The sequence below is a fragment of the Dipodomys spectabilis genome, unplaced genomic scaffold, assembly GCF_019054845.1.
Source record: "Dipodomys spectabilis isolate Male_0828 unplaced genomic scaffold, ASM1905484v1 ptg000019l, whole genome shotgun sequence".
Lineage (NCBI taxonomy): Eukaryota > Metazoa > Chordata > Mammalia > Rodentia > Heteromyidae > Dipodomys > Dipodomys spectabilis.
In genome coordinates this window covers 25,764,198-25,791,876 of record NW_024870696.1, presented here as the reverse complement: position 1 = coordinate 25,791,876, position 27,679 = coordinate 25,764,198, and the positions used below count along the sequence as shown (strand labels likewise).

The 27,679-nt window shown below is 46.9% G+C and overlaps 3 protein-coding genes across 5 annotated transcripts in view; 2 read left to right on the top strand and 1 right to left on the bottom strand.

Moving 5' to 3' along the window:
• Positions 1–2,025, top strand: part of Nme7 (NME/NM23 family member 7) — a 95,403-nt gene extending 93,378 nt beyond the window's left edge. For all 3 annotated transcript variants that reach the window (XM_042674283.1, XM_042674280.1, XM_042674281.1), the window contains one exon: positions 1,250–2,025. In XM_042674283.1, coding sequence (XP_042530217.1) covers positions 1,250–1,282 — 33 coding nt within the window. In that variant the 3' untranslated portion in view covers positions 1,283–2,025. The remainder of the gene's footprint in view (positions 1–1,249) is intronic.
• Positions 1,343–20,791, bottom strand: Atp1b1 (ATPase Na+/K+ transporting subunit beta 1). The gene is made up of 6 exons (XM_042674284.1): positions 20,639–20,791; positions 16,349–16,477; positions 6,911–7,066; positions 5,611–5,795; positions 3,605–3,685; positions 1,343–2,765 (listed from the first exon to the last, which is right to left on the bottom strand). Exons 1-6 carry the CDS (start codon positions 20,733–20,735, stop codon positions 2,502–2,504), a joined length of 912 nt encoding a protein of 303 aa, XP_042530218.1. The 5' UTR covers positions 20,736–20,791; the 3' UTR covers positions 1,343–2,501.
• On the top strand, positions 20,734–27,679 carry LOC122103703 (collagen alpha-1(I) chain-like). Its single transcript, XM_042674293.1, has 3 exons — positions 20,734–21,459; positions 25,202–25,353; positions 27,579–27,679. Exons 1-2 carry the CDS (start codon positions 20,734–20,736, stop codon positions 25,247–25,249), a joined length of 774 nt encoding a protein of 257 aa, XP_042530227.1. The 3' UTR covers positions 25,250–25,353; positions 27,579–27,679.

The following is a 27,679-nucleotide window of genomic DNA, read 5'->3' as shown; positions in this document are numbered from 1 at the left end:
TGTAAGAGTGACACCTTCTAGTTCCATAAAATAGAAATGTACCTTTTGAGAAACCCAGTTTCAGGTAAGGGTATTTTTGCCATTTCCCCGTTGAGGAGAAATGCCTACGTACAAGTGAGGCAGATCTGCCATTTTCTACGGTTGCCTTTTGTTACTTTCTGTTAAATAGTGTCACTAGACCTCTGCTATTAATTTATCCTCACACAATTTGCTGCTGTGGAGCAAAGTTTCTAGAGGCTTTTTTTTTTCTTTCTTTTTTATAAAAAGATCTTGTTTTGTAGCCGAAGTTGGTCTCGAATTCAAGCTTCCCAAGTGGTGGGATTACAGCTATCACACTTGGCCTGGGAAATATTTGAGGAGTGGGAAACTGTCTATAAGCACAGAGATTGTAAGTGGGAAATAAAACAACAAGATTTCAGAGTGAGCTCTGCTGTCAGAGCCACTTCACACAGAAGTGCCTTCTCACGACTGACCCGAAATCAGACCCATTTACTCGAACTGTGACTGCAGAGGCCTGGTGAAGGTTTTCCATTTTATGCGCACTAATTTAAATGTGGGCATTTCCCATGTTGGCTGACAGAAGTTAAATACTGAGTTTCAATTATACTTGGAAATGTCTTTTACAAGGCTAACTTCTTATTAATACTATTAAATAAGGACTTAGACACAACACTGAACAAAAGCCAGACATGAACCTTTTTAAGTTTACTGGACCTTGAACCTAACCATGTTTTTCAGGTTTTTTTAATCTATTGAAAAGGTGATACACAGAGGGATTACGATATGATACGATACGATACAAGTCGGGTGCTGAGTGCATTTGCTCTGCTCCAGTGTCTTCTGCTCCCTCACGCTCTCCCGGTCCCTCCCTCCCGTCTCCACCTGGCGTTGTGTAGCTCCCGGTCGCCAGTGCCAGCGCGTGCGCGCCACGCTGCACTCTTCCCTCGAGCTCCGCACCCTGACCAGGGTTTTAAGCGTACTGCTAACAGCTCTGCTCTATGTTTCTTTCTCTTTTAGATACAGCTCATGAGACACCCACAAAGCAAAGCGTCACACTGCAAAATATTTCTAAAACGGAACTTCCAAGTAGAAGTGTAGTGAGTCTATGTGTTATCTCCTTGGGAGAGGAGGGGGAGCTTTGATTCTTATTCCAGCAGCCAGATTCCTTACCAGCCTCTTGCCCTGTGACAAGTGGACTCGCAGCCACAGCTGTTTGTGAGCCAATTAAGATCGTGTGCTTATCTTTCAGGTTCAATATTTCTTCAAGATCTTGGATAATTAGCGGCGCAAAAAGCAAAGAAGTCACAGACCGGAGCACGTAGACAACAGCGGATCACGCGCGTGAGGAGTGTGTTCATTCTTTTATTGTCCATTGTTTCAACCTGACTGATACAAGATCAACAAGAGCACTGTACTCCTGGCAATTATTACATATGTTAGAACATGGATTTGCACTGTAGACAACATTTAACACCAGTCTATGGGGTACTGCATTGCTTTTTATAAAGTTCAAAATAAAGATTTATTTTCAAACAAGTGACTTTGGTTTATTTCATACATTACACTTTTTCTTGCAGAAAAAAATAAAATTGTACAACTGCATAAATATAAAATTCTTCCACCATGAAAATGGTTAAAACATTCATAAAGACACAGCACCAGCATGTGATGCCTCAGAGAAAGGAAGAAAGGAAAAGAAAATGTACAAAGCAAATTAATTATCCCGCCACTAGCCAAAGTGATGGGAAAATCCCAATCTCAGACCTCGCTTCAGAGCACAGTGGAGGACACGCGAGCAGATGTCAGCACAGCACTCGGTGCAGAGCGCGACACAGCCCATCAGCTTTCTGTGCTTTTCTGTCGTGTCACTTACAATGTTAAGGGCAGTTCCCCCATGACAGCCCACCCCCTCCCCAGCCCCAGGAAAAAAGAAAAACAAAGACCTAACACCACAGGTAAAGACTACGGAGTGTGTTAAAAATGCTCATTGATGGGCCATTATCTCTGAAAAAGTCAAACCAAAAACAAAACAAAACAAAAAAAAGGACCATGCCAGTTTTATTCCCATTGAATATTTACACCTTGGACAGCAAACCTTGCTCACATAAAGTAGAAAACAGATATGATAAAACATGGCTTGAAAAATGACCGGAGTATGCACCTAGAGTACTGTACACTAAATAAAATACACAAGGCAGCAATACTTAGGGGCCAGAAACACTGCTTACTACAAGTCAGTTATGGAATCATAATTTACAGTAAAAATGGGCACGTCCCAAGGCTCAATTTTTATTTTTCTTTTGTCATTTACAGTAGAATAAATATTTTGTTGCTATTGCTACACTTTAAATTTACATTCTAACCTATTAAATGCAGAAAGCTAGTGTGAAGCGTATAGATTAAGTGTAGGTCCCATATGTATGACCGTTTGTTCAAGACCAGTAGGTTTCTGTGTCTTTTTAACTTATTAAATGGCTAGTGGGAAAGGCCTGTGCTTGCGATCAGCTCTTAACCTCGATTTTTACATCAAAGCGTCCCTGGAAGCGGTCTTTCTCACTGTACCCGATGTTCTCACCATAGGCCTTACACTCAATGCGGACCTCTGTGTCCAGGGTGAGGTTGGTGAACTGCACGGCCAGCAGGGGCTGCAGGTACTTGGGCTGCAGGAGTTTGCCGTAGTAGGGGTAGTACTGCAGAGGAAAGCCAGCATAGCCACCCAGTCCAAAATATTCAATGTTGCCCACTTTCTCCTTGTCTTCATCGCGCTAAAACACAGTGAAATGCAGTTTTAATGGGTCACGGCACGGCTCACAGTCTGTGTTCTCGGGAGTAGGAGAATATCAAGCAAGGGAAGATCTGGGGGTGGGTGTCTGCCACTGCCAAAAGACCAGCTACCCAGTCTAACCCACAACCGCTCTCATAGGAGAGGATTCTCACTGTCCAAGTTGGGAAACCTAGGCAAAGACAGGTAAGCATTTCTCTAAGCCAGCACCGCCTCCTAGGAACGAGGCCATCACTAAGAGCACCTCCCAGTGAGGCCCCAGTGGGTGTGACTTCCAGTGAATAGGTTGATCTGTTCGCCTCCCATTTCTTATGCCCATGTCCCTTTTTGGTACCAGCGTCAAACAGCACTGTTTGGGATTCTCTTTTAATTGCCTTCTCTCTTAATAATTGGAGTACCTGGTTTTAGGTCTAGCGGGAAGATGTGTCAATTCTTAACCTCAATCTCACTATTTTTAAAAGAGAAATCCATAACACATCTTAGGTGACATTATTCATTAAAACAAAAAAATCAACCTTAAATACTAGCTAGCTCACCTTTCGGGTCTATAAACCATCATGTTGATGGATTATATTCAGATAAATGAGTTTCTTATGTCAACGGAGAAAGCAACATGCAGCTTTATTCTCACTAGATCTCTCTGTCCTTTCAAGAAGTTTTACCTGGTGCAATGAGACTGGTTTCTGAAAGCAGTGTTCATGTGTCATATATGAAAAATTTAACCTGAGGGAAGATCATTCACTCCTCCTCCTCCTCCTCCTCCTCCTCCTCCTCCTCCTCCGCTCTCCAACCCAACCTCAATAACCCCAAATGCGTCTTTACCTTGCCAGTGCACTGAACAGGCAGGACGTTTGGATTGTACTTCATCACTGGGTAATTCTCCAAAGACTCATTCTTAGGAGGCTAGAAATAAAACCCACATTGGTCAGTAGGATGGAAATAAACATTTTTTAGTTTCTGAAAAGTGAAACTTGCTTATGGCCCAAACAAACACTGGTCATGCTAAATGAACAGAAATAATAAAACACCTCAAGAGTGTAAAATGAGTGACTCTTCTAGCCAATCTAGGAAAAGTCTGTGAGTTTGTTGAAAGTAAGTGTCCAGGTTTTGTTAGCATCACCATTAAGCTGCTATGGAGGCCAGAACTAAATGTTAATCAAAAAGACACAAGCAAGGAGTGACTGTGAAGATTATTTACTTGAGAAGACTGACATTTCTGTTTTATAAACTTAAGCCATGAATGAATAATACCATTTTTTTTTTCTCAAGAATGACTTCTTCAAATGGGCTTTCCTTTTTTTTTTTTCTTCAATATCATCCAGGAATTGAGAGGAAGGAATATTGACATCTAAGGATGGTTTCTGTGGGGAACTCTCACATGTACCAGCAAGTGAAGCTGGCACTGCCTCAGCACACAGTGTGAAAATCACTGCCATCATAAAACACAGAGCCTTCTCTCTCGGGTTCAAATCAACCTCAGTAGTATGATGAATGTTTAATGTTGGAGAATCTATTCTCAGACAATGGAGAAACAGGTATACCAAGTAAGATGCTGATAAAAGCAATTCCAGTAACAAAGTAGTTAGCATTTGGGTGAGAGTGCTTATTAGGAGTGGAAATGGATAATCAAGCAGAGAGCAAATAGAAGGGAAAGTCAAAAAGACTCAATTCATCACTTGATAGACTATCCAGATGTAGGAAGACATAAATCATAATAAGCTAACTTTGCCTCTGTGAGGTATAAATATCACTAAGTCTTTGATGAGTATCTAAAACAAAGGATTCAGAACAGATCAGCTGCAGTCTTCTCCCATGCCACACTAATTCCTTTTTATTGATCTTGATGGAGCATTCACTAACTATGAATATCAAAAACAGTCATGGAGTAATGGTTCTCATCATTTTATTTCTAACATGATATCCCAGCCTAAGTGGGAAAAAGATTAAAATTCTGCTGATGGGGACACCAATTCCTACAAACTATCCACGAAGCCAGTCAGACAACCACTTACCCCTTTGTTGCTTCTGCTGCAACAAAGGAGCTTTGGTACACCTTTGTGTATCAAAGATTCAGGGAACCAGATTCCAGAAATGACATAGTGTATTTCACATAACATAGTGGATGGCAGTCAATCCCTATCAGAATTTAAAATTATATAGTAAGGGCAAGGCCCTGTAACGGCTAGGGAGAAGAACAGCACTGTTAATTCATGATCTGGGGAAGAGGATGAAACAATCAATTTTTAAAAAGCAGAGACGATACCAATAATATCTCTTCTCTAAAAAAAAAATCAAATTCTCACAAAATGCCAAGGAGCAGCCACTGGCAATTTTTCTGTGACTTCAAGTAATAAATATCCACTTGCCAATATGGTTATCAAAAACATTAGGCCAAGATGGTGTTCAATTTCTACTTTTACAATGAAATCATTATTCAGGGAAAAATATCTTTTCAGATTACTAAACTACTTGTAAAAAATGTTTCTAAATATCATTTTCTATTTTGCTCTTAAAGAATTTACGTGAGATAGAAACTATTACCTAGATACCTAGCAGAAGTACTAAGAACAGGCCTTCAGGACTCACTTCAAAATTTGATTTTGCCTAAATCAAATCACAGAAGTTCTGCAACTTCACAAGGTATCTACCTAACTTTAGGTAGATATGCTATCCTGAAATACACAATAGTAGTGTGCCGCTGATTAGGATCCAAAACTGGCAGTGAGTATACTTTAGAACTCCCTTGTATTATGTTTCATGTCAAGTGAGTACTTGAATAAAAAATGTGAATGGCTCATCTAAGTTTTGCAGTGTAAAATACCACTTGCCTTAGGTCTGAAGCCCAGAACTCGGTTGAGCTTTATGATGATGCAGGGTTTACCCTCTTTGTAGCCAAAAGTGTCATCATTTTGTCCAGAGCAATTTCCCAACCAGTCAAGCTTGAATCTGCACACCTTCCGTTCTCCACGTTCGTGATTGAAGTCTCCTCGTTCTTTGGGTTCACTGGGCATACCTAAAAATACAAACATCATTTTTATATTGTCCCACAGTTTTCTAGACACTGACGGACAGCAAAAGGAAACTTTCACAATTTTTTTTCTTGCCACAATTTATGACAGTGCTACTCATTAATGCATCTTCCAAATTAAGCAAGGATTTCCACCAAGCTGTCTCTCATCTCTGCAGAAGGTGAAAAATGATACTCTACCAAAGGCAACAGGTAGTATATGACCCCACATAGAAGGTGTGTGGTACTTCTTGATGAACATGTATTTGGTCTCTGGCAATATCTCTTCCTGTAAATAATGGATTGAGCAGCTATTTAGAAGATAGAAAGGAAACTGGATCCTCCTTTCTGAGCAGCAGCATTTCTATAGGCCAACACTGGCTTAGCTCAGTAACAGGAAAACTGTAGTTGAAATAAAAATGTTAAAGATTGTCAACAAGTTTTCCAACGAAGTTTTTGGCCTGAAGTTTCTGTGGAGCTATGCCCCAATTATCATGTTAAATAGTAAAGGAGGGAAGAGAAATAAGAATTTTGCCTTTGAAAGCTGTGAGTTCATATTTTGTTATAAGCATTTATCAAACTGAAAATTTTGCTATTATTTTTAATTCACATATAAAAGCCATAGGAAGCCTAAATGAATACAGAATTCAAAGCATCCTAAAGAAAAATAACAGACATTTTCAGTATATATTTGATGTATACTATTAATAATATTCTATATTTTATGAATAATCTCATTGTAATACATGATTTCTTAAATTACTATTCTTTTCTCCTAAATGGTAAAATGAAAATGTCTCAATTTAGTCCTCCTGTGAAATGATTTGCCCTGGTTATCATTTGGGTCTTTTTATTGCTACAGTATAAGATTTTTAAGAATTTTATAAATTCTAAATTTTAAAGTACCATACCTTTCAAATTCAGAAACTGTAGTACTTGAAGCTACATTGTTTCTTTCCTTGCATTTCTTATTTTTTAAAATTACCTTCTGAATGTGATCAGAATTCAGTAACTACTGAACTATTTTGAGACTTTCTCTCAAACTCAGTAGAAATGAGAAATAAGAATTAGAAAAAAGAAAAAAATAACTAAGCACAAGCATGTACAGTGAGTTTACTTACTACCACAGTCCTCGAAAATCATGTCATCCTTCTGGGCCGTATCTCTGTATTTTTCCAGGAACCTAATTATGTTCAGCACATATGCCTCATAGCTCTTGGGATTGTTAGGATTAAAGGAAATTTCAGTCTTTTGGATCTGAGGAATCTGTGTTAATCCTAGACCGGGAAGAATTAAAAAGACACAAAAAGTCATTAGTACAAAGTCAATCAAGACGTGTTAGATTCTCTGGCACAAGCATACTATGCTAAATTTACCTGGCTAAGAAGGTTAGATTCTTGCCTCCCTTTCAAAATCAATCCTGTAATGATTTAAGTAACAAGTATAAGGACATAGCCTTAAGACCTCATGCCATTCAATTTCCTTGCATTTTATGAATGAAAACACCACTGCCCAAGGTCTTACAGAAAGTGGTAGAGCCAGATTTCCAAAATGGCAAGGCACTCCAAAGTCTGTTATTCTTCTAGTACACCTTTACAGGCATTGCCAGCTAGCATTGTGCATGGGTGGCTTCCATTCCATGGTGAGCTGTCAGGCACCTCTGCATTCCTGTCAGTAAGGTTATACCCATCACAAACTCTGGACTCAACACTACACCACAGAAACCTCTTTTAGAGTCAACTGGGGAACTGGGAATATACATCCAGTTCCCAGTACAAAGAAGCATGTCAGCACTAGTCAAGGTAAAATTCAGATTATGTCTACAGTGGGTCTGCCCAACGTTTCTATGTCCCAAAGCCTCTGCATGCCACACATCGGGGCACCGCTGGACAGTCAGTGGTCTTCTACCCCCGAGTACCAGATGCCTGATTAAATTCCAATTTCACATGAACAACAAATCATTTTTTTAGTAAGGACACTGTTCTCTGAAATTTGACTTGAACCAGGCATCTCAAGCTTTCAATGGCTACCTCTACCTCTGCGTGTTCGGTCCGGAAAGTGTTGCATCATTCCAACTACTTGTTCATAGCTTTGCCAAGTCTTCCACGGCATTCCCTGGCAGGCCAGGAGAGCGACTCCACACTCAAGCAAGGCGGCTTAAACACACAGCCCCCACAGCACACCAACCACCATCTCTAAGGCTGGACTTTGAGAATCTCTTGAACAGGCATGAAGAGGGCCTGAAGCACCCTCCATTTCCAACTACCACTCTAGGGAATTAGAATATACGAGCAGCAGCAGCGAAGGAGATAAGAGCATGATTAAAATGGACGTAAGTTGAGTGTATTAACTATTCCGCAGCACTGTTTGTGGGGCTTGAACACCAGGTTTCAGTGAGAGCCGGAATAAATGGTGGTTATCTTTACTCAGACAGTGCGGAGTGGAAAGGGTGGGGATAGACAATGAACTTGAAGTGGAGAGCGGGGCCGAGGCTTCAGGAGTGACATTAGAACTGTATCAAAAGGATACCATCGGCAGGGAACTCAGGAAACATTTACTAGGAATTTTCAAGAAATCTCAAAAGGGAGATAGGAAACTAGAGGAATGTCTGCAATGAAAGCTGTCAACAGTGATGGAAACGAAACGGAAGTCACAGAATTGGCTTCTCTGCTCTTTAACAAAAATCTTGTTTAAACACTACCACAGACAGTTGTACCATTAGGAAAGAAAAATCTTATAAGCCGCAGAAAAAATTTCATACTCAAGCAACTTAAAGATAGCCTGAACAATCTTCTAATGATGGGAGCGAGTGGCGTTCTAACCGTGAGGAAGCATTGCAGTGAGCGATTAGGCAGCTGGGAAGAGAAGGTAAACAGAGCGAGGGCAGAAGCTTGCTCTGAATAGCCAGGGAGAAGATGGGAAGACAGCTAGGAAGACTCCTTCTTGGTTTGAGTCATAGACAGCCATTTCAGTAAGAGGCCTGGCCTGGCCTGGCCTGTGGCCTGGCCCGGGAGGAGAGGCAGGGGGTCCACAGCCAGAGGCTCCTGACACCTCAGGAAGACGCAAGTTCTCTCTACAGCTCCGAGTCACGAGCCACGCCCTGGAGGCCACTGGGCAGGCCGGACAGATGGCAGGCGAACGCCTGGGAAGTGCTCTGGCAGAAACAGACAGAGAAGACCTGTGTGCACGGGGCTGCTCCGCGTTCCAGACCTGAGGTGAAGACAAAATGAAATGACGGAAACCAGGGGCAGCTCTCCCAACCTTCAGTGAGGAGGGAGAGGAAAGAACTGGAAGGACCTTAAGTGTGATCACAAACAGCAATGTAAGCTGGCAGCAGAACCAATGATGCAACAAAAACCAAAACGCTAGCGAAAGACACAGCCAGTACGCGACGCAGGTTCACAAGGGGAAGTGACCCGAGAGGGCTGCATGAGTAGGCCCGGGGACCCGACTACAGAGCCATCTGTTAACGGCTCACCTCATGCCCGAAGATATCCAGGAGGCCACCTTACTTAAGGTTCCATGACCTCCCTGGGGTGGGCTTCAAAGAACTCTCCTTCCTCACAGTCACGGTCCATCTCTCAGGTTACCATCTGCTCTGGGTTGCCCGTCTTGACTTCATCCGGGGCCTAAGGGCTGAGACTTTCTCTTTCTAGGAGCTAGCAGAGCTCAGCACTCAGAAGTCAGCTCAGAGTTCAGAGCTCAGCTCGCAAAGATCTCTGGTGAGATCTTCACCAAATCAGTAGGAAAACACTGCTCAGAAGTAATTTTCTAAAACAAGTCAGATACAAGAAGCAGAGGAATAATGTTCAAACCCTTCAAACCATTTACGGTGCTTTTATCCGACTACGGGAAGGGAGCCGGGCCGGCTCAGGCGGCTCTTTGACTCGGCTCCCCAAGAGAGACCCCCAGCAGCTGCAGGTCCCCCCTCGCTTCCGCAAGTCCCCGTCACTTGTTTTCCTACCAGATCCCATCCTCTCAGGATGTACCACAGATGAGAAAAGATGGAAGGCATCTCAACAAGGGCGACCTTTGTTTGCACTGGTAACATCTACAGGCCAAAGGTAACAGAGCGACCAACTGCTGGCTTGTGCTTTCAAACTGAACTCCAGGAAACAGATCTCATCTTTTGCCTCATCGGTCTTCTAAACTTGAATTAACCAAGCCAAGTTTTATACAGCTTTGCCCCAACTGAACCATCTGCCTTAAACTACGGATCATTATCCAATAAAGTCAACAACTTGAGCAAATAAAATTTTCATATTTGGTTTTCAACAAGGACTACGTTTGCTGTTTGGAGATACACTGGCCTCCCGGCCTCCCATCTCTGAAGAGCAGATGGGAAGCTTTCCCAACTTCATCTTTCGGCTTCAGTAATAATGTTCAGAGCAAGAGGGTGAATGACAAGAAAAAGATAGGGAACGTAAAGACAAAAGAAAAAATTTTCCTAAGAAGTATTTTGTTTCCAAATAGGTTTATAACTTAGCAAGATTCTAATGCCTCAATCGGTTTGTGGAAGTATTTAGGCAGCCATTTTAGCCTTGTAGCAGTTACTCTAGTAAATCCCAAAGCCCAGCTGTACTTGTCACTTAATACATCTGATGAGTCAGTAGCCAAATACACTGAGCAGCTCAACAGGCATCATTTTTCCATAGAAACCTGCTGGGGGAAAGCAGGTGACTAAGAGCACAGGAAGTAAATTCTTCCAATGTAACCATGCACACCATCCTCCCTCACCACCTGTCTCCCATACATTATCCTTACGAGTTGAAAAGCAGCCTGGGAATGTTTGTTGGCTCACACCTGTCCTCCTCTACTCAGGAGGATCACAGCTGAAGCCAGCCCAGGCCAAAAAGAAAAAAACCAACTCTCCATCTCCAAAATACCCAACAAAAAGCCAGGGTGGAGCTGTGGCCCAACCGTCAAGTGACAGATTGTTAACCAAGCGAGTCAGGCCCTGAGTTCAAACCCCGGCACTGATGAAGAGTCAAGGAGTAGAAGGTGGTTTCCAAAGGCCAGCACGGTGGTACACACCTGTGAGCCTGGCACGGGGAGGCCGGAGCAGCGCATTAGCCAGTGCAGGCCACAGGCTGCAGAGGAAAGTCTGAGGATGGCCTCAAAAGAGTTTAAACTGGGGAAAGGGATCGTTCAAATGTGTTCTCTCTCTCTCTCGCTCTCACACACACACACTTTCCCTTTTTGTAGAACTTAAGGTAGCACTCAATTTTGTTTCTTTACCTCCATGAGCTAGTATCAACTTACCTAACACAAAGAGAGTATGGAAAGGGGAAGAAAAGTTCTGTGCCTGGAAACTAGGGCCTTGGACTCACCTCTGCCTTTGGGTCATCCTGTGACCCCGTTGCCTGGACTGGCCAGAAATTCATCTCTGTATCCATCTCAGACCGCAGAGTCTGAGAAAAGTCTTAGAACTGTTTCACTGCTCCATAGCCTACTTCGGTGTTTGCAATAATCCTTGGTTTATAGAAATTTTCCTCCCATCTGCGTTAAATGCCACAAACTCTAGCTGTAGACCCTTTTCCATTTTTGGAGAAGGATTTTTTTTTAAATTGTAGATTCATTTTGGGATAATCAAATGAAAAATGCTCTTAAAAAAATACAGCCAGGTACCTAAAATCCTAGTTAATCAGAAGACTGAGATCCAATGACCTTGAAGCAGCCCAGGCAGAAAAACCTGGGAGAATCTTATCTCCAATTAACTAGCAAAAAGCTAGAAGTGGAGATATGCCTCAAGTGGTACAGCACCAGGCCTTGAATGGATAAAACTAAGCAAGAGCAGAAGGCCCAGAGTTCAAATCCCAATACCAGCATTCATGCCGTACCCCCTCCCACTGTAAGTACTTACAACGTCGGAGGGACATTATGTTTCATATTTTGATAGGTCTTCACGTACTTACCCCCAGTACAGGAAGTGTACCACTTCACCATTTTTATAAAGGGAAAAGACATACATCTTAGTGTTTCGTACTGATCATGCTTTCTTGCTCAAGGTCAAACAAGAACGTAAGAGTATATGTGACTTGTCTAAATTCAGTACATACTATTTGCTAGGTACTAACAGCTTGAAGTAAGATAGGGACATTTGATGAGATATAGTCATGTATGTGTGTGGGAAAAGAGGAGCATTCCTGGTGAGAAGCCATTGGATAATCCATCCCCAGTTCCCTTCATCTTCCCCAGTCCTTTCTGAATCCGGTGGGCCCGTATGTCACAAGATTACTAGCCTAAAATCCTTAGATTATTCAAGAGCAACCAGTCCTACCTGCCAGATTTCAGGATGGTAGAAGTGAAGTGTGGGGCTAATACCTTTCCCACTACCAGCCTCCCCACTGTGGTCCTTTTCTTGGATCAGTGCCGCCGTCAAATCCTTAAATGCATCTTTATAAATCCAGCTTAGGATTTTATCAGCATCTGCATGACTTTGTTACCTGTTCCTGCTTTGCAGAGGGATCTCTGTGAAGAGAGTTCTTCAAATGAGCACACAGAGTGAGTCTCACTTTGCTGTGACTCCAAGAACAACTTAATGTTCATCTTTAGGCTTGTTACAGACCCAAGAATTGTCATACTCTGGAAATAAAGAGCTACGTGGGTAGGTGAGTTGCTGCAGTCAGCTTCTTCCTCCCTAATCCTTTTACCAAACCAAAGGCTAAGCAGTAGCTCCTGGGAGCCAGCTCCGCCATCAACACTCACTCATCCACAGCTCAAACTCTGGGAACAGACTTAGGATCTATCTGAGGGCAGGAAGAGAGGAGGAGGAAAACAAGTGAGAAAGTCAGACCTGCATGCGGTGTCAGCTGAGACATCACAAAGCAATGCATGGTAACCTGAAACACCAGAAAAACACCGTACTGACACTTGAAAGAATTCCTCCCACAGTCTAAGGAGGCAGAGTTTCTCCTTTGAAATCTGAGTAAGAGTGATACAGATGTGACACTGTAGGCTGAAAACAGTTTTTCTGAGATGAATGCAATCCCAGCAATTTTACTTAAGCACACTGACTTGCACTGCCACGGCTCCTCCCATGGATTTTAAAATCCGACCAGTCTCTTTCAGACAAGATGAAGCTGAAAACACTGCCAGGGACTGTGAGGTCTGCTGTCTTTCCCAACCCTACTTTCTGCCCAATTCTGGTTACTAAGGTGCTAAGAATATGACCCTTTCAAAATGAGTATACACTTACACCTTTGTACCGGGAAGCCAGCCAGGTGGGACTACCCCTGTAACTAGGGATCGACACACAGTGACCTTCAGTTCACTGAGGAACTGCTAACGGAGCCTCTGTGGAGGAAGGGCAGCAGCAGATGGGAAGAAGACTTTTTTCCATTACACCACAGGGCAGGCCACAAGGCCGTCAGGGTCAAATCAAGGACAAGGCCTGGTGAATCCTCACAGTGAATGCACGTGCGACTGCTTAGAAGTGTCTCTTCCTAGATCTTCATTAAGGGGCTGAGACAAGACGCTGCTCAGCACCATGGGAGGACACGCCGTCCCGCTCGACCACAGCCCGCAGGTTAGTGGAAGAGATCATGAAACAAACCCGGTGTCCTTTAGGGTCACACAGAATTCTTCACAAATATGTCTTCTACTCCCGTATCACCCAAACACTTCTTGTGGCAAACTGAAGTTTTTATCGCTTTCCATGAAAATTTAACTTTGGAAAGCATTCTTGCTGTGTCATACGAAGTTCTGTTTGGAAATTCTGTATTTAAAAAGAAACTACTTCTTCCAGTAGAAGGCTGAGACGGCTATCAACAGTTTATCTGATGCCGTTAGTTTTGTCCTTACTAATTACCACTTGCCTTGCATACATTACCTAATCATCTTAGGGTATTTCTCCTATTTTACAGATGAGAAAATGGAGGCCCGGGGTGGCTAGGCAGTACTGGAGTGATGGGCGCTGTGTCCAGCTGTTAAATCCTGCTTTTTCCTTATCTCTACTCTGAACCTACTCCTAATCCCTTAGGGCTTCCAGGGTGGCGTTGGTGTTTAGATTAAGGCAGTATGATATACTGGGTTTGGCCACCCACACACAGGTTATTTGGAAGAGATCTAGTGACACAGTATTTTGATGCATAAAGGGTACTCATTCAGGCTTGGTTTTGTATTCATTCCTCAAATTCAATGCGTAATGACATTCGTAAATACTTTTCTTCTTAAAATAGTATTGTTGTTCATACTTGAAAGATATGCATCCAAAATTAAATCCTTTTCTCTTAACCATCACTGAAATGGAGGCTTCGAGACCTTATGTTAAAGTCCAAAAATTGTCAAAATATTCTTCCATCCTTCTCTGCAGTCTAGATACTTGTCATTGACTCTCCAAATACAATTTCTACACATCTGCTCCAAAAGGTGCCATGAGATGGCTCTAGTTATGGCCTTAGAAATGGTGCAGAGACTGCATTTGGCACCCAGCACTCCAGAGACCTCATTGAAGATTACCATAACTTCCAAAAAGAGCACCGAGTCCCTCAGGAGAGACACACAGAAGCTCCACGAGCTAAGGAAAGGTGGTAGGATGTCCGCATAGACTCTCCAGACAAGGTTATAAGTAAGAAAGGGGAGGGACAAAATTACCCAGGCAGAGAGCAAGAGAGACAAATGGGCAGGTAGAAGACTCAAGACTTGCCTGTGACTCAGACTACAGGACAGGAATGCATGTTTCCAAGATGAGCCACCAGCATTCCTTTGCAGAAGAGAGGTTTTGTCAGGTCAGTCCAATTGCTATGAGCACACTAAACTTAGGTACTAAGACCTTGTCTTTTAGGAAGGGGAGCTGGAGGAAAGGGAGGAGGGAATAAAGGAGAGAGGGACCTGGGATGGACTGAATACCTCAGACAGGATGGGCAATGTCATTTGCAAATCCTCACTTAAAAGGTTAGGTGTTTCAGCGAGGTGAAATTTCCCTTTTTTCAAGGGTCTGGAGAAAACGTTTTATTAAATGCTGATTCTCCCAAGGTTATTTAATCAGTGCCCCTTTTGCTTGGGAAATTACTTCATAGTCATTTTTGCTATGAGTACAAGAATTTTAAAATAATACCATGAATAAAAAATAGCTTTTAAGTGGCAAAACCAAAGGTCTACATAAATTTGCATCATTACTAACGCTACTGTAAAATTCTAACAGAAGCGGAAAGACAAAGAGACATCATGCTTTATTATGACAGAAGTCCGGGTAATACATTTATTTCAGACCCTAAATCTCTCTGCCAATCAGAATCTTTGTCCAATTTTGCCACAGACCCACCTTTTTGGGGGATAAAGCTGCTGGAAACTACCGGTTATTAACCAGGTTTGTCACTTTATATACTTACACGCATTCTTCTTCCACTCCCACCTAAATTTATCTGGAGACACTTCTTCTTACTCTCAAGAACTACTTGACTTAGACACTGTTTGTCACCTTATTGTGCAGATTTTCTTCTTTCCCACACCCACAAGAAGGCAGCATGACACATCTCCAGAAGGCAGTCACGCTCCCTCTGGATGGCTTACTGCCATGCAAAGGGCCTTCCCACTGTCCCCTGCAGACAGCTGCTACCCAACTGCTGCCCAGAGGGAAGTGACAAGTCGACATCACCTCCAACACCTCAAGGGCATTTTAAGGCGAAAGCTTAGAAGTTGTGCAAGTTACTCAGTTTTTCTTCTCCCTCCCCCCATGACTTGGAGAAGAATGACAGTAAATTCACTGTTGCGGTGCTGCTGGCTTTCCGGGTCCTGGGCGTGATGACAGAGACCTTCCAAGGTGTGTGGGGACTGGTGTGGACACAACACAGCTGCGCGGAACTCACACAACACCCAAGCACTAAGGGATCCGTGGGGCAGTTTGCAATTTCTATGATAATCTTTTGTTCACTTAAGGTTTTAAAACTAATAGGGCAGCTAAACTGGAAAGAGGGTTCACAAAGTCAATATAAAAGACAGGCAAAAAAAAAACAAAACCCAAACCCACCAAACAGGTAACATTTTATGAAGTGCAAAGACTGTTCAAGGTCAAAGCGCAAATCTATAGGAAAGAGGGGGAGAACAGAGCTCTGAAATCATGGCTCCTCGCTCTGAAGCAGATGGCCCATCTCAGAGCTTCTAATCACCTCTAAAAATAAGCTAACCTTTTAAAATGGGAGCCAAAGTGAATTCTCTGGAGCATTTATGAGTCATAGCCCCTCGAGAAGGTGAAAACCGTGCACTGGAGCTGACAAAGGCCCCGAGATGATCCCTCTCGGCAAGACCTTGAACGTCAGCGCCAAGGAGACTGAGCCTCTTCCAGGAGCTGAAGAGCTCGCAGTCATGCAGTTGGTGAGTCAGGCTGGGGAAGAACAAGGCCCTTCCCTCTCACGCCAGAGCTGCGCAAATAAGATGTCTGTCACCCTAGGGACAAGGGGATGCATGCAGATTTGCCTGCCGCAGAGTGAAGTTATTGTTCTTTCCATGCTTCGCTTAAAACTCTATTACAGAGCAATTTTCAGGTTCCTTGTCCACTGAAAAAGTAACATCCCTTTTACCTCTGGAAGAACAGAAGCTAGTCACATGGATGTCTTTACCTGGAGGGGCCACCCGGTCCTGGTATGTGGGCTTCAGTTCACTGATGGTGAGCAGCATCACTTGGATGGTTCCAATGAAAATGCCAGCCAGGCAGCCATAAAATATTACATAGAACAGAAGGATCTTAACTGCAAGAGAACAGACACACACAAAAGGCCGTGATGTAGTCACGTGCTCAGAATCAAAGCCTGACCTTCCCGGGGATGAAGGAGCTTTCTTCCAGGTTCCTCCCCAGCCTGTTTCTCCAGAGCCTCCTTTCCCGATGCCGATCAGGAGCAGAGTGAACCTCACTCTTTGGAGGCGGAGGAATCGCTCAACTACAATAGTCCACGAGGAAACAGCCTTATTCTCTAAGAAGAAAAACGGTCAAGATCACCAAGAAAAATCCATAGTTATGTTTGTGCGCCTCTGCCACGCGTTTAACGTATGACATCACACCTCCTCAGAGAGGTGCATTCTTTGCTTGTTTATCCCTTGACATTAAACACTGCACTTCAGATTCTGCCATTCCAAAAAATCCAAAACAAAAAAAAAAAACAACTAACGCTTCAGAATTCCTATGACAGGGGTGACAGAGTGACGGATGCCAAGAAGCCCAGCGGAGCCCTCCTCTCTACCATCAGCCTACCTCTGGCTTTTAACCAGGGACATGTGTTTCTCCTCAGGGGACACTTGTAGGGGAGAATCCTATAGTACAAATGAGTGGCACATTTCTATCTGAGCTTCTGACTGGCACCAGAGTAATGACTGCTTGATGAGACTGCATTTTCATTTTCTTATGGTTAACAGGATGGCTGCTAAAATAGCTGCAAATGGGAAGGAAAATCTCTCTCTCTCACACACACACACACACCACCACCACCACCACCACCACCACAAAATACTATCCCATATATTGATATAAGGCTATCAGTTACTGGTTTACAAGGATTATCTCCCTGATTAGCTGTATGGTAACAGGCTGTACTAGGCATCGCTGGGCAATTCTGTGCCAGCCAAACAGATCAGTGTCAATGCAAAAGGGGGAACGGACAGCCTGTAAGGTTATGACCACCTCAAAGAGCCTTCGAGTATTTCTAAAAAGATCCAGATCAAATGCAGTAAATGTCAGAGTCCTTGGGGAAAAGCCACAGAACAAATGTATTAAAAAGGGGTAGGTGGGGGCCAGAGAGGGAGAGGTACACACTTGTGGAAATTAGCCATATGGCCTTTTCTGTGCTTAAAAGTCCAACTTCCCTCTCAGGAACAAATAGTTCTGGGCAATTATGCTATAGAGCAGTTAAGCAGAGCACATCCTAAAGCCACACCAAAATGCTTAATCATAATCCTTTTGTCTTCTACTCATAGAGAAGACGGGGGTGGGGTGGGGGAACCACAAAAAGACAGCAAAAGTAAGGAAGAGGGAAGCTACACCCCACTCAATCACTCCCTTCCAGCAGGGCAAGAGTTAAGTGCTGCATTCGGTATCTAAGCAGCAGTAGTCAAATGGCAGACTGTGACGTCAAGAGATGTGGAAAATTTTCCAGTGAATGCTCCTAAGAGGTGCATGAAGAGTTGGTGTACCACAGTCAGCAAGGCAGCCCCCATGGCCCGATTCATGGTTTCTTCCCTATTTTGTTCCTTTCTAAGCCCCTCTGAATGCTCTCAGCTTATTCTCAATTGCCTCTTTAACAACTGGAACATTTCTATTCATTTCCTGGACTCCAGATACCTAATCCTGACAGTCTAAGAAGGTACATGATTGAAGGTACAGTTTAAAACAGAGTGGAGGAAAAATAAGTCATTTTGCAAGCACGCAGAATAACTGAAGGCATGTACAACCTTCCTACCCTGCCTGGAGGGTAGGTGAAAAATGAGGAATTTTCCTCTTTTTTTTTTTTGCTCAGAAATATTAACAAAATCTCCCTAGTTACTGCTGTGATGTCACTTGGTTGGACTGAGCGTGTGTATCTGGTGAGACCCATGCACCATAGACTTGTATTAAAAAAAAAAAAAAAAGCTGAACAGCTAGGGTGGAAGCCTGGGTGTGCAGGATGTCTGAGGGGAGCTGAGCTTTAGCGGCATTTTTCCCTTGAAATTTCTTTTCTCTTGTTTAAAGTACAAGTATTATCGAGGCTTTCAGTTAGGAAAAAAAAAAACTACCCTTCAAAAGGTTATTTATAGGTAGATGGGGGGAAAAAAAGGCATCGTGCCCATCTTGTTAAATACCAATGCCTGCATTATGTTAACTAATCAAAAGACAGAAAGCACAAAATAATTTGCATGCCATGATTTCTCCAGCAGGTGCCAGGCTGGAGTCTCCTGCGTCCATCTTGGTAAAAATCTACCTATAAGCAAAAGCAAGCCAAGGGCATCCTGCCCTCGCCCCAAGGGCATCGTGCATGTTGAGCCCAGAGCTGGAATGTAGGCGTTTTCTCCAAATGAGACAGCAATTGCTGCCCCTTTCCCTAACTAAGACAAGCTCTGCTATTTCCTTACATTGCTAGGAAGGCGCAGATGTATTAGCACAGAACAAAAAGTGGGTTTTTAGTCTATTGTGGGCACCTTAGCCCGTGTTAGATGACAAACTCACTGCGTAAATCAGTGTATCGATACTCTGCTGGATGTGACTGGAAAGAGGCAAACATTTACTCTTTCTCTCACTGTCTCTGTCTCTCTCTAGCTTGTCTCTCTCTGTGGTACTGTCCCATTAAATGTCAGTTGAAAGAGCAAATTGTGTTCCATACTGCCTTGTCCCTAAAGCAAATATTGTTCTAAGAAGCATGAAATTGGAATGAGGAAAGAAACATATTTATGAAGGCAGAAACAACTTGAGGGCAAATTTCACAATGTACCCAGAATCAATGCAGCTCCTGGTCCTGAGACGCCCCAGGGGTCAGACCACCAGAGAAAGAAGCCCAAGCTAACCTGGAGGTTCCGCAGTGCACCCGGCAGGCCTCACTCTAGCTACAAGGAGTTGGTAGGGGACAGCCCTTGCAGGGAGCTCTTCATCCTACATACCCTTTAGTTCTTCAAGTCTTCTCTTCCATATTAAGAAAACGCAAGGGAGGGCCTTTATTCCTGAGACATTATAACCATAAGCCTTCGGAAGCTCACAATCACCCCCTCTCAAAAAATAAAATTTTACATGAAATAGAAAGCCATGACTTTCAAAAACTACATTTTCCGTGGCTCAGGGACACCTATGCTCTCCCAGTAATACCTTGGAATAAGGCTTCACCTTGACTAACCTTGAAATATGATGCATTATTAACCCTTTATTTTTCAATCAAACTCCCTACAAACTGCTTTATTCCCCTTATTTAAAAAAAAAAAAAAAAAACAGTAACATATTTCGGCTTCTTGCACTTCGAAGTGTGAGCCAAGCCCTATTTCCCTGACTCATGCTCCTGCTGATTTCCACAGACCCTCCCAAGCAGGATGCTGCTCTGGCCCCTAACAGGGCTCCCTTCATGACTGCAGTGGTGATGCTGGAGGGGTGGAGGTGGTGGAGACACCTGAGAAGGGAGGGGGGGGGCAGTGGCGCAGGGCGGGAGCTCCCTCCCTCCCTCCCTGACCCCTCCCTTCTGCAGTCACGACTCCTAGATGTGTCTACAAGGATGCCCTTCAAAATGACCTTTAGGAAAATGTCACCCTTCGGGTGTAGGGAGGAAAGAACGCCAGAGCCAGGTCTCTCATTTTCGTGGGCCGTGTGAGGGGGGCTGTCGGCCCGGCAGAGCCACAGGCCGCGCAAACAGCTTCCATCGGGGGAGACGCGTCTGCAGTTTTCCTTCCACCTGGCCCTCTACGGCGATCAGAGCTGGGGGGCGAGGGGAGGCTGCCAGGCTTCGAGGCCGGAGTCCTGACGTGAATCCGGCCGGGCCGACTCCGGGGAAGGTCACCGGAGGAAACCCTAGCCCGGCGCGGAATGCCGCAGTGGGGCAGGATTCCCGCCCCTCCCGTCCGCGGTACGGATTTAGCCTACGAGGAGGACGCCGCCGCCCCGTCCCGCCGGCCGCGGGTCGGGTTACCGCCCGGGACCATGCCCCCCCTTCCCCCGGGGCGAGGGGCGAGTCCGGGACCCCGGGCCCCAGCATGCATCCGCAGAGCGGGGACGAGGCGGGGTGCGCACCGCCTGCGCCCGATCGCCACGGCGCCCCCCGCCGCGGCCGGGCTGCGGGCGCCGCAGCGTCCACCGCCCCCGCCCCGGGCCCGCGCCGAGCGAGGCGAGGGCGGCGCCGTCCGTCCGCGGAGCCCGCGCGGGGATGCGGCGGCGGCGGAGCGGGGCCCGGCTGCAGACCCGCACTTACACCAGCTGCCGCCGGTCCGGCCGAGGAACTCCTTCTTCTCCGAGTTCCAGATGAATTTCTTCCAGCCGCCCTCCTCCTTGGCTTTTCCGCGGGCCATGGCGGCGGGTCAGCGGCGGGGCTCGGGGCGGCGGCGCGGGGCGCCCTGGCGTCCTCCTCGCCGGCGGGGCGGCTGGCGGGGCCCGACGCTCGGCTCTGCGCAGCCCGGACGCGCCGCGCGCTGCCGCTGCGGCTCTGCGAGTGCCGGACGCGCGGCGCGGGGGCCGGGCGGGAGGCGCGGGGCGGGGAGCGCGGCGCGGCGCGGGGAGGAGGGGCGGCCGCGAGGCTGCGCGGCTCCGAGCCACCAACCTACGGGTGGGCGCGCGCGCGGCCGCTCGCCCGGGGCTGCCCGGGGTCCGCCCCGCGCGCCCGGCGCCTCGGAGGGCTCGCGGTGCGGGAGTGCACGGGGAGCGGGGCGGCTTCGCGGACCCGCCGCCGAGGACGCGTGCCGGACCCCTTCCCCCCGCCTGCGGCGACCTCCACGGACACCGGCCGGGGGCCGCGACTGTCAGCGGCAAGGACGCCCGGCGGACCGCAGGCCCCGCACACACCCGCGCGCGCCGGCCGCCAGCCGAGGAATAGGCTGTGGGCGCGCGCCCCACCTTTACTATATACCGCGCCTTCGCGCCCCGGGGCCCCGCCCCCGGCCGGCCCGGCCGGCCAATCGCCGCCGCCCGGGGGCGGGGCCTGAGGCCCGAAGGGGCGGGCGCGGGGCTGGCACAAAGGAGCCGCCTGGGCTTGAGGGGCCGGCTGCAGAGGCGGGGGCGCAAGGACGGCGCGGCGAGGTGTGGGGGGGCGTCGGTGGGGGGGGGTCGGGGGAGACCCGTGACGGACACACAGCCCCCTCCCCGCCCCTCCTGTGGCGGGGCGGCCCGCGCTGGAGCCCCTCACAGACCGGGGGACCCCTCCCCGCCCCCCGGCCGCGTCTACCTCACGCCTGCCTGCGGGCTCTCCCGGCTCTCCGGGGCCTGGGGAGGCTCGGGTGGGGTGGGGTCACTCCGGGACGCCGCTGACCCCGCCCGGCCCCGCCTTGGGGCTCGGACACCTGCCTCCCCCGCCCCCCCGCCGCGGCGGCAGTTCCGGCCCGGGCCGCGCTCGCCGGGGGCGGGACACCTGCCGGACCCGCCGGGGCGGCCGCGCGGGGCCCGGGCCCGCGGGGGGACGGCCGGGCAGCGGGGCGCGGGGCGGGCTGTGGCCGGCGGCAGCCCCGGGCGGGGGGGCGGGCCGCCCACGTGGGCCCCCGGCCCGACCCCGCGCCCCGTCAGCGTGGACGGCCCCCGCGTGGACGGGCGCCGGACGCTCGCTCCCCCCCCCGCCCGCGGCGCCCCCGGGCCGCGCGTGACACAGCAGAAAACGCGGGGGTCCCGGCGAGGCCCGCGGCCGGCAGGCGGGGCCCGCGGCGGGGTCGGCCGCGCCGGGGAGCGCGTCCCGCGCCAGGTCCCCGGAGCCCGGCCGCCGAGCGGGCGTCCCAGGCCACCTGTCTACCGGGGCCGCGGCCAGGGGTCGGCCCAGGGCCTGAGCACAGCCTGCCCGGGGAGGAGGCGGCCGCTTGCCCGCCGCGCGGGGTGCGAAGGGCCGGAATCCGCACACAGAGCCGGGGAGGACACATGGAAGCAAGTTGGAGAGTCTTTCCCTGTTCTGACCCAGGCCATTCCCCACCCCCATTCTTCTTCCCTACCCCCTCTCCCCCCCAAACTTGCTCTGTGCCAAGAGGTCTCCAGTGACAGAGGTTTGTCTTTGTTTTGTCTTTTTTTTTTTTACTGGTCTTGAACTCAGGTCCTGGGCTAGCGCTCTACCACTTGAGCCAAGATGCCATTTCTGGCTCCTTCTGAGTAGTATATTGGAGATAAGAGGCTCAGAGACTTTTCTGCCAAGGCTGGCTTTGAATTGCGATCCTCAGATCTGAGCCTCCTGAGTAGCGAAGGATTACAGGTGTGAGCCACGGGTGCCACCCCAGTGACAGAGTTTTCATTAGAACTCCTTCTCTCCTTTTGTGTTTCCTTAAGACCAAAAGCCCTTAGCTCTCCAGAGCCAGGTACCTGTCACATGCACCAATGCTGAGTCGGGTAAAATAGGTTTTCTCTCTTGTCCTACTGTCTTCCTCTGACAGACATCTCCCACTCTCGGATTTTAGTTCTCTGGTGGTGTTTGCTCAGTCTCCGGAGTTTAAACTGCTCCCTCAGGTTTTGATTTTAAACAAATCCTGAGGGTCGTGTCTGTAGACCCAAGGCCTTACCTCATTCTAAACCAGCAGGCCTCTTAGAAACTTCGTTGTGCCCCCCTAAACCTGGTATTGCTGCTGAAGAATCCTATCTCAGCACCGTGGGAACCATACTTCTCCCAGTGGCTCCGTGCAAGCTCCATTCTAGACCATCTGCCATTTTCTAAACGTGTAATTCGCCTCCTACTGTAGGCAGAAAGGACAAACTTACATGTACTTTCCTACCTTCAGTATTGGCCAGCTGTGTGACCTTGGGCAAGTCACTTGTTCTTTTCAAGGCTTTCCCTGAGGTTGTAAAATTGGAGTGATACATTGTAGCAAGGATTAAATGGGAGATGTGTGGAAGTGTTAAGCACAGTGCCCGGTGCATAGCAAGAGCTATTAAATGACTAGCTTAATTATAATTCTTCTGTTTCCACCAGACCTTGCCTAACCTTGGGGCTGTTATGACTTTACCACCTTCTAAGGCAGATGCCTACCCTCTGCCAGAACTCGGAGTTCCCATCAGGCCTTGGCAGGTCACCCTGACTATGTCTCCACCCTCCATACCACCTTTCCCCTTGCATCCCAACATGCTTCCTGCTCCGTGGCCTCCACTAACTCCCATAATGAATAACTCAAGCACATAATGTCCCTTTGGATTGTACTGGGCTGGGCTTTTACTCCAAGGCCCCTGCTGTGAAAGGTGCCCTAGGAGCAGGTTGAAAGCGAGAAGTGCCCGCTCTGCAGTGGGCGTGTGACTGGGTGCAGAGGGAGGCACCGGCCTGGGGGAACCAAGGAAGTGGTTCCATACCTATCTGTGGAATGTGCAGTATTTCTTTGCCGAACAAAGAAATTCTCCAGCTTGGTGGAAAAGGCTCAGGGCAAGAACCGTTTTTAATCCGGTTCTCTATGCTGGCTAGGGAAGAGGCAGGAGTCTTGTGATTGGCTTTGCTCAAGGTGAATGTTCCGTGTGTAGGTGGATAGAGAAGTATCCAGCAGAAATGGTAATGGAAGAGAGAGAGACTGACAGAGACAGAGACAGACCTCGGCTCCAGTGAGGATGTCAGATTTTCTGACTCAGAGAAAGCCAAATGCTGTTACAATTGAAGCACAATCTACTTGGGGCTAGAAATGGGGTCGGGCAGGCGAACAGGACGAGGCATTCCTGTTTAAAACAAAATGACCAGCCAGAACCTAGGCTGAGAAAATTGGACAAATCAACCCCCAACAGCAAGAACCTTCTGCTCAAGGTCAGAGAGGCTAAAATGGAGGTGCCCGCAAAGGAAGGGGTGCAACTGGACAGGCTTGCATGAGAGAGAGCGGATCTGATACACACAACTCCCCTGAGCTCCTGGCTCTCTGGACCCCTCAGCCCTCCCAACCCCTTTGCCAAACACAATGCAGTCCACGCTGCAGAGGGCTGCAGAGGGCTGAGCTGCCAACCCCACATTCCCACACAAGCTTGCGCACACGGTGGGGGTTCTTTACAGCCAGCCCCAGAGTATTTTAAGTACCGAGTGGAAGGGGATGAGGGGATGTGTTGCGTGGTGACTCATTGTGGCAGCAGAGATTGTGTGCAGTGCAGAGGAAAATGGTTCAATGGCAGGCTGTGTTTGCAGTAGAAAGCTACCCGGATGCTCAGCTGTGCGTTGGAGAGCTTAGGAGATGCTGGAGACTGGTCACCGTGGCCAGGTGTGGGTGGCTGCCTGGGTGACACCGGAGGTGAGGCTGGGCTCGCTGCCCATCCATCCCTCACAGAAAGACAGCTGATTACAGAGGGTCTCTCCAGGCTTCATAATGGAACCCTCATGTTTAATAGACACACAAATCATTCTCTGAAACAGCTCTGATTTCTTAAGAGGCCAGAGACCCTGCATGGGAACAAATAGAAACAGTCCTTTGCTCCTTTCATCTGTGGCCATGCTGATATGGTTCTACTTGAATTGACTACAATCTATGTCCTCTATAAGGACATATTATTAAAAAGATAATGAAAAGGGACTGTCTTACCAAAGCATATTGGTAAGTTAAACTATTCCACTGTTTACTGATAGGAACAGGTTACCTGTTTATCTAGATCCTAACTGATGAACCTCCAGAAGTTGCTTTTGTTTGTGCCAAAAGAAACTCTCCCACCTGTTGGATCTAGAAAGCATCCATGGTGTCATGTGGCATGCTGGGAATCCTCTTCAATCACCCCCCTCCCCAACAAACAAACACAAATGTCTGGTGTCAGATTATTAAATATGTAGATGGTGGAGTTACCATAGCAGAGAGAAGAGGACACACAAAGAATCTTTTTTTTTTTTCTTTTTGCTTTCTAGCAGGATCACAGAGGTGAACGATCACTGCAGGCAATCGTGATTCACTGAAATAACCGCAAGGCAGTAGGATGGAAGACAGGTGGGGAAGTGGAACCGAACGATTGTGAGAGCTTTCAACCAGCTTACCTGCTCCTTCTACTTGTCCCATCAAGGTAAGTTGGTAGAATTTGTTTTTCCTTGAAAAAAATGGCACATTGAGAACATCTCTCTTTGCCTTAAAGAAGTGAAGGTCCCGAGGGAGGAGTAATAAGCCAGTGGTAGAGTGTTTACCCAGTCCACCCAAGGTCATACCCTCCAATTCCAGTAGGGAGGGGATACAAGAGAGGAGGTACCAGTTATTCAGGAGGTTGAGTCAGGAGGATTGAGTGAACCTGGGAGTTAAATACTACTCTGTGTAACACGGGGAACCTGTCTCAAAAAGAAAGGAAAACATTCCTTTCTAGAGTTTTCTATTTGCTTAAAAGGCAACAAGTGGAAACCCTTCTGGGAAGCCAATCTTAGTGAGAGGAGATTCTACTACATCATTTCCCTGGCATAGAAGCATGGGCAGAGATAGAGGAGATGGAGATCTGGGAAACTTTGTGATTGCCGCTTTTGTGCTGTAATACTTCGAGTCATCTGGAGATTGAAGAGAATTTCTCTTTTGTGGTCTGCTTAATCTTCAGAAGTTCACTGTAGCTTTCGTTGAAGGCCAAGAGGTAATAGTAGTCATTCTGGATAAAACTCCATGTGTTTAGTGCTAAAGATAATGCTCTCTAGTTGAAATTCTGCTTTGGGGACACAACGTAGCTGGCCATCTAGTCTCTAGGTGAATATCTCCGTGATTTTTGTACTCTCTACCTTGCAGCCAAACATCCTTTGGTTGGGAAATTCAGAGCTAAACCTTTTGATTGATTTCTAGTTCTAACTTTTGGAGGAGCAAGAGGCAAATATGACACATATGAAGTGTGGCAGATACACATGTAATGAAAATTTCTCCCGCTTCTTTAAGATGTACTTTTCAAAGTAAATACACTCCTCTTTCTTCAGTCTGTAGGTCATGGCATCCGACCCCTCACCGGACCTTCCTCACCGTGGTTTCTTGTGCATTGATCTTTTCTAAGCAGGTGTTCAGGTTCTGAGGAGTGTAATGTTCTGGGAGCCTAATGTTCATGGATGATCTGATCATGCCATTTTTATGAACTGCTTTTATCCTAAAGCTATATCTCCATGGTTTTCTTGAGCTAAAGCCTAATACTGAAGTGAGATAAGTGTTTTAGATAAAAAATCTTATATTCGTAAAAAAAAGTGGCATTCCTACTCCTAAATCTAAACTAAGTAGAGTGAAAATCCATAGAACAATTAGCTGGGGACAACTACCAAGACTCAACTCCAGGGACTACTCAGGGATGGGGCTGGACCCGTATCTAGAGCTCTTTAGCTGTTCCAGCATTCTCTCACTGATGGACTCAACTGTAGTCTGAATGCGACTGCTTTCTTTTACTTGCCCCTGCCCCTGCAGTGTCTTCAGTTCCCCTCAATGTCCGATCTTGTCTGTCTGGCTGAGAATTTTATGTTCCCACTTCCTCATGGCCCATGCAGCTGTGGTTCCCACTGCTAATAGGCAAACCTTATTTTGCTTCTAGCCTAGATGCTCAACAGAGGCAATCAGATTGGCACAGTTCAAATTTTCCTAGCAGGTCATAGGTTGCTGGGAAACCTAAGCTTTGACTGCCTTGGCATAGGTTCCTTCCTCCAGGATACAGAGCAGGCAGAGAGTCACACAGGATTAAATGGCTGCCTAACTGTTGGCTGGCATCGGGCCAGCGCACACACTCAGGTAAGCAGGTAGACAGGTAGGCAAGCAAACACACAGAACAAAGAACCTTTTATATTCCATCAAGATGCCCACTTCTTTCCTATCACTCTAGAAATAGTGCATTTTAATGTGGTTAGTTTATAAGGATCAACCTAAGAGAGGTAATGAAGGAAGACTATTTGACTTTCATTTGACTTTGGGGAGGATCTGGGAGGCAGGAAAATGAAAAACAGTTTGCTTTAACTTGATTACCACTTAATTTGTACTCATTTCTCTATTGAGTAACGAGGAGGAATTTTTCTGTTCTCAAGGAGCAAGTCCTTTAGGCAAACTGGCTGTTGCAGTAACTCTGTCCTAGCTTGCTAGCAGCATATTGGTGGATGTTTTTTTCTTTGGCATTAGTAAATTTTATTCAGTGTTTCAGGCTTATCTAGTACCCATTGGTCCCCCTGGAAGGCAGATCTCCTACTGACACGTTTCTTGCAAGCATGCTAGCCTTCTTTTAGGATGTGGTGTGACAACATCATCCAGGTGTCCAACTTCTGGCTCTAAAAGTCATCACTGTGCCTTTCTTTATAGGCTTACCACAGAAGGTACTGGCCGTGGAAAGAAGATTAGTATCTCTGACCCTGCAGCTTTATCAAGAATTCTTGCTCCATTTAAGCCTTCTGTCATATTAG

Coding starts and splice junctions, on each gene's coding strand:
- LOC122103703 (XM_042674293.1), top strand. CDS start 20,734: ATGGCGGCGGGTCAGCGGCGGGGCTCGGGGCGGCGGCGCGGGGCGCCC. Junction 21,460..25,201: donor CGCAAGGACGGCGCGGCGAG/GTGTGGGGGGGC, acceptor TTTGCTTTCTAG/CAGGATCACAGAGGTGAACG.
- Atp1b1 (XM_042674284.1), bottom strand. CDS start 20,735: ATGGCCCGCGGAAAAGCCAAGGAGGAGGGCGGCTGGAAGAAATTCATC. Junction 5,796..6,910: donor GATTTTCGAGGACTGTGGTA/GTAAGTAAACTC, acceptor TTGTATTTTTAG/GTATGCCCAGTGAACCCAAA. Junction 2,766..3,604: donor CTGTTCAGTGCACTGGCAAG/GTAAAGACGCAT, acceptor ACTGTGTTTTAG/CGCGATGAAGACAAGGAGAA.